Consider the following 2,500-nt stretch of genomic DNA (forward strand, 5'->3'; position numbering starts at 1 on the left):
TACATATTTATATACATACATACACACGTTTATTCATTTTTCCTGTCTGTACTGTATTCACTTACTTATTTGTTTAGGTAATGGAATAGAATATATATTGCTCACTTTATTTGTTAGATGTGTCCAATTACAAATACCACAAAAGTTCAAAAGTAATTTGAATATCAAAGACACGCAATAAAGCAGACAAAAATAAAGTATTAGATTAAAATGAATAACAAACAAAGGACAGAATTCATATTACAAAAACATGATGCTGTCAAAAATCATGATTATATCGCTTTAAATACATATTTACGTTGTATGATGAATCTATTATAAACAGTTAGTTACCTTGTAATTTATATCTTTAAAATACTGATATATTATTTAGAAATATAATACCTGTTAATAATGCTCTGAATCCGACAAATATAAAACAAAAAAACAACAAAATCAAAAAAGCAAAGACCAGAAAAAATAAATGCTCGGCGTTAAACAGATAGAAAAGAACAAATAAAACAAGAAAAGGTTTCTCAAAAGAAGCTATTCCTCGAGGGCTTCGAAGGACTTGCCGCGTCGGAGTCGAGTGAAGTCCTCGATGTCGAGGTCGTCCTCCACCGTCGGCGCCGAGGGGTCGGGGTGCATCAGCTTGAAGGGCAGCTCGCAGGATATTTCCCCTCCGATGGCGCCGCAGTTGAGCCTCAGGCGGAAGGAGTAGGACACGAGGATCCCCAGGCAGTCGTTGACGCTACAGCTGGCGTTGCAGATGGTGGAGGAGCCGAGACTCGCGTCCTTGTCCTTGGCGTGGCCGTCGAGGGCGACCCCGAAGCGACTGGTGTTGGCGACAAGGGGCCTGAGGCCGATGGAGCGGGAGAGGGTCGCGCCGGGGATGACGGGGCAGCCGTCGCGGGACTCCAGGGACGCCACCACGCGCGTGTAGTACATGTTGGTCATGGTGATGTCCACGTGCTGGATGACGTCGGCGCCGATGGCCTTCACGGTCTTCTTCGAGCTGTTGGCGATGGTGACGTGGGCCTCGATCTCGTCGCCGTGGAAGTAGATGTCGCGGCCGAGGCTGATGTCGAGGACGAGGCTGCCCGGAGAGAGGGTGTAGTTCCTGCGGACGAGGAGCTGAGGCTGGCGGTGGTCCGGGTCGATCGGGGCGAACTGGACCTTACGGACGGAGAAAGTTACCGTGTCCGCTGGCTTGGGGTCCTCCTCCTTGTCCCCAGAGACGTAGAAGCTCAGTTCGTACGAGACGCCCAGCATTTTGCTCTGTCGGGGAAGCTTGAGGATTACTATAGTTTTAGGCTGAACAAGAACACGAATGCCAGTGGTGCTTCGAGTTCAGATGATAAAAATCTATAAAACTGATGTATTGGTAGTCCATGACGTTGATGGAAATCGTACACTTACAACCAGCAAATTGCACTCTATTACAAAGAAATGATGCAACAAGAGATATTCCACGATCCCTTATACAATTCAAATTTCTGCAACATTGAAACTAGGAAAAACTAAACCAAAAACTAGCTCTTCAAACTAGTCTCAGACAAACACGAACTACAACACAAACACTAAATCTAAAAATCTAAAGAACACAATCCACCGCCTAGAGAGAGAGAGAGAGAGAGAGAGAGAGAGAGAGAGAGAGAGAGAGAGAGAGAGAGAGAGAGAGAGAGAGAGAGAGAGAGACAGACAGACAGAGACAGACAGCTTTCTCACCGATTCATCGCTGCCGGGGTCAAGCGCGACTGAGCACGGCGCCGGGTCGGGCAGGGCGACGCTGAAGGGAATTGCGTTACCTCCCACTTTCTTGACGATCTTCTCCTGCAGGGCGGAGAGTCCCTTCTCGCCGTCAGGAGGGACGACCTCGGCGTGGACCAGTTCGAACTCCTTGCTGAACTTGAGCCCCATGACCTCATCCTCCTCCCTGCCGTAGCGGTAAGTGAGCACCACCCTCGTGAAGACCTTGCGACCTTGTAAGTAGTCGGCGTCCACTACGACCACGCCATCGACGGGTTCGGTGTGAGTCCGACGGTCCGAGAAGTCCCGGCGGCTCAGGTAGGCTGTGATCTTCTCTGGGGGAGATATTGCGGCGTCAGCGTTGAGGTAATAACAGGAAATGTGATGGCAACACAATGATACTGATTACGATAAAGATAACAACACTGATAGTAACGAAATCAATAAAGTGCTAAGATTGAAAGAGAGGGAGAGGGAGAGGGAGGGAGGGAGGGAGGGAGAGGGAGAGAGAGGGAGAGGGAGGGAGAAAGAGAGAGAGAGAGAGAGAGAGAGAGAGAGAGAGAGAGAGAGAGAGAGAGAGAGAGAGAGAGAGAGAGAGAGAGAGAGAGAGAGAGAGAGGGAGAGGGAAGAAGTTAGGGAGGGAGGGGGAGATAGATAGATACATAGATAAATAGATAGATAGAGAGGGAGAGGGAGGAGAGGGAGGGAGAGGGAGGCAGAGGGAGGCAGAGGGAGGAGAGGGAGAAAGAGAGAGAGAGAGAGAGAGAGAGAG

At 48.9% G+C, this 2,500-nt stretch overlaps 1 protein-coding gene across 2 annotated transcripts in view; it reads right to left on the minus strand.

Moving 5' to 3' along the window:
• Positions 1 to 305: 305 nt before the first annotated feature.
• Positions 306 to 2,500, minus strand: part of LOC113821994 (arrestin homolog) — a 3,316-nt gene continuing 1,121 nt past the window's right edge. Inside the window, exons 2-3 of one of the 2 annotated variants that reach the window (XM_070137516.1) lie at positions 1,708 to 2,063; positions 306 to 1,269 (exon numbers count right to left, since the gene is read on the minus strand). In XM_070137516.1, the coding sequence (XP_069993617.1) occupies positions 526 to 1,269; positions 1,708 to 2,063 (1,100 nt within the window). In that variant the 3' untranslated portion in view covers positions 306 to 525. The remainder of the gene's footprint in view (positions 1,270 to 1,707; positions 2,064 to 2,500) is intronic. The other variant, XM_027374499.2, reaches the window with a different exon arrangement.

The sequence above is a fragment of the Penaeus vannamei genome, chromosome 23, assembly GCF_042767895.1.
Source record: "Penaeus vannamei isolate JL-2024 chromosome 23, ASM4276789v1, whole genome shotgun sequence".
Taxonomy (NCBI): Eukaryota; Metazoa; Arthropoda; class Malacostraca; order Decapoda; family Penaeidae; genus Penaeus; species Penaeus vannamei.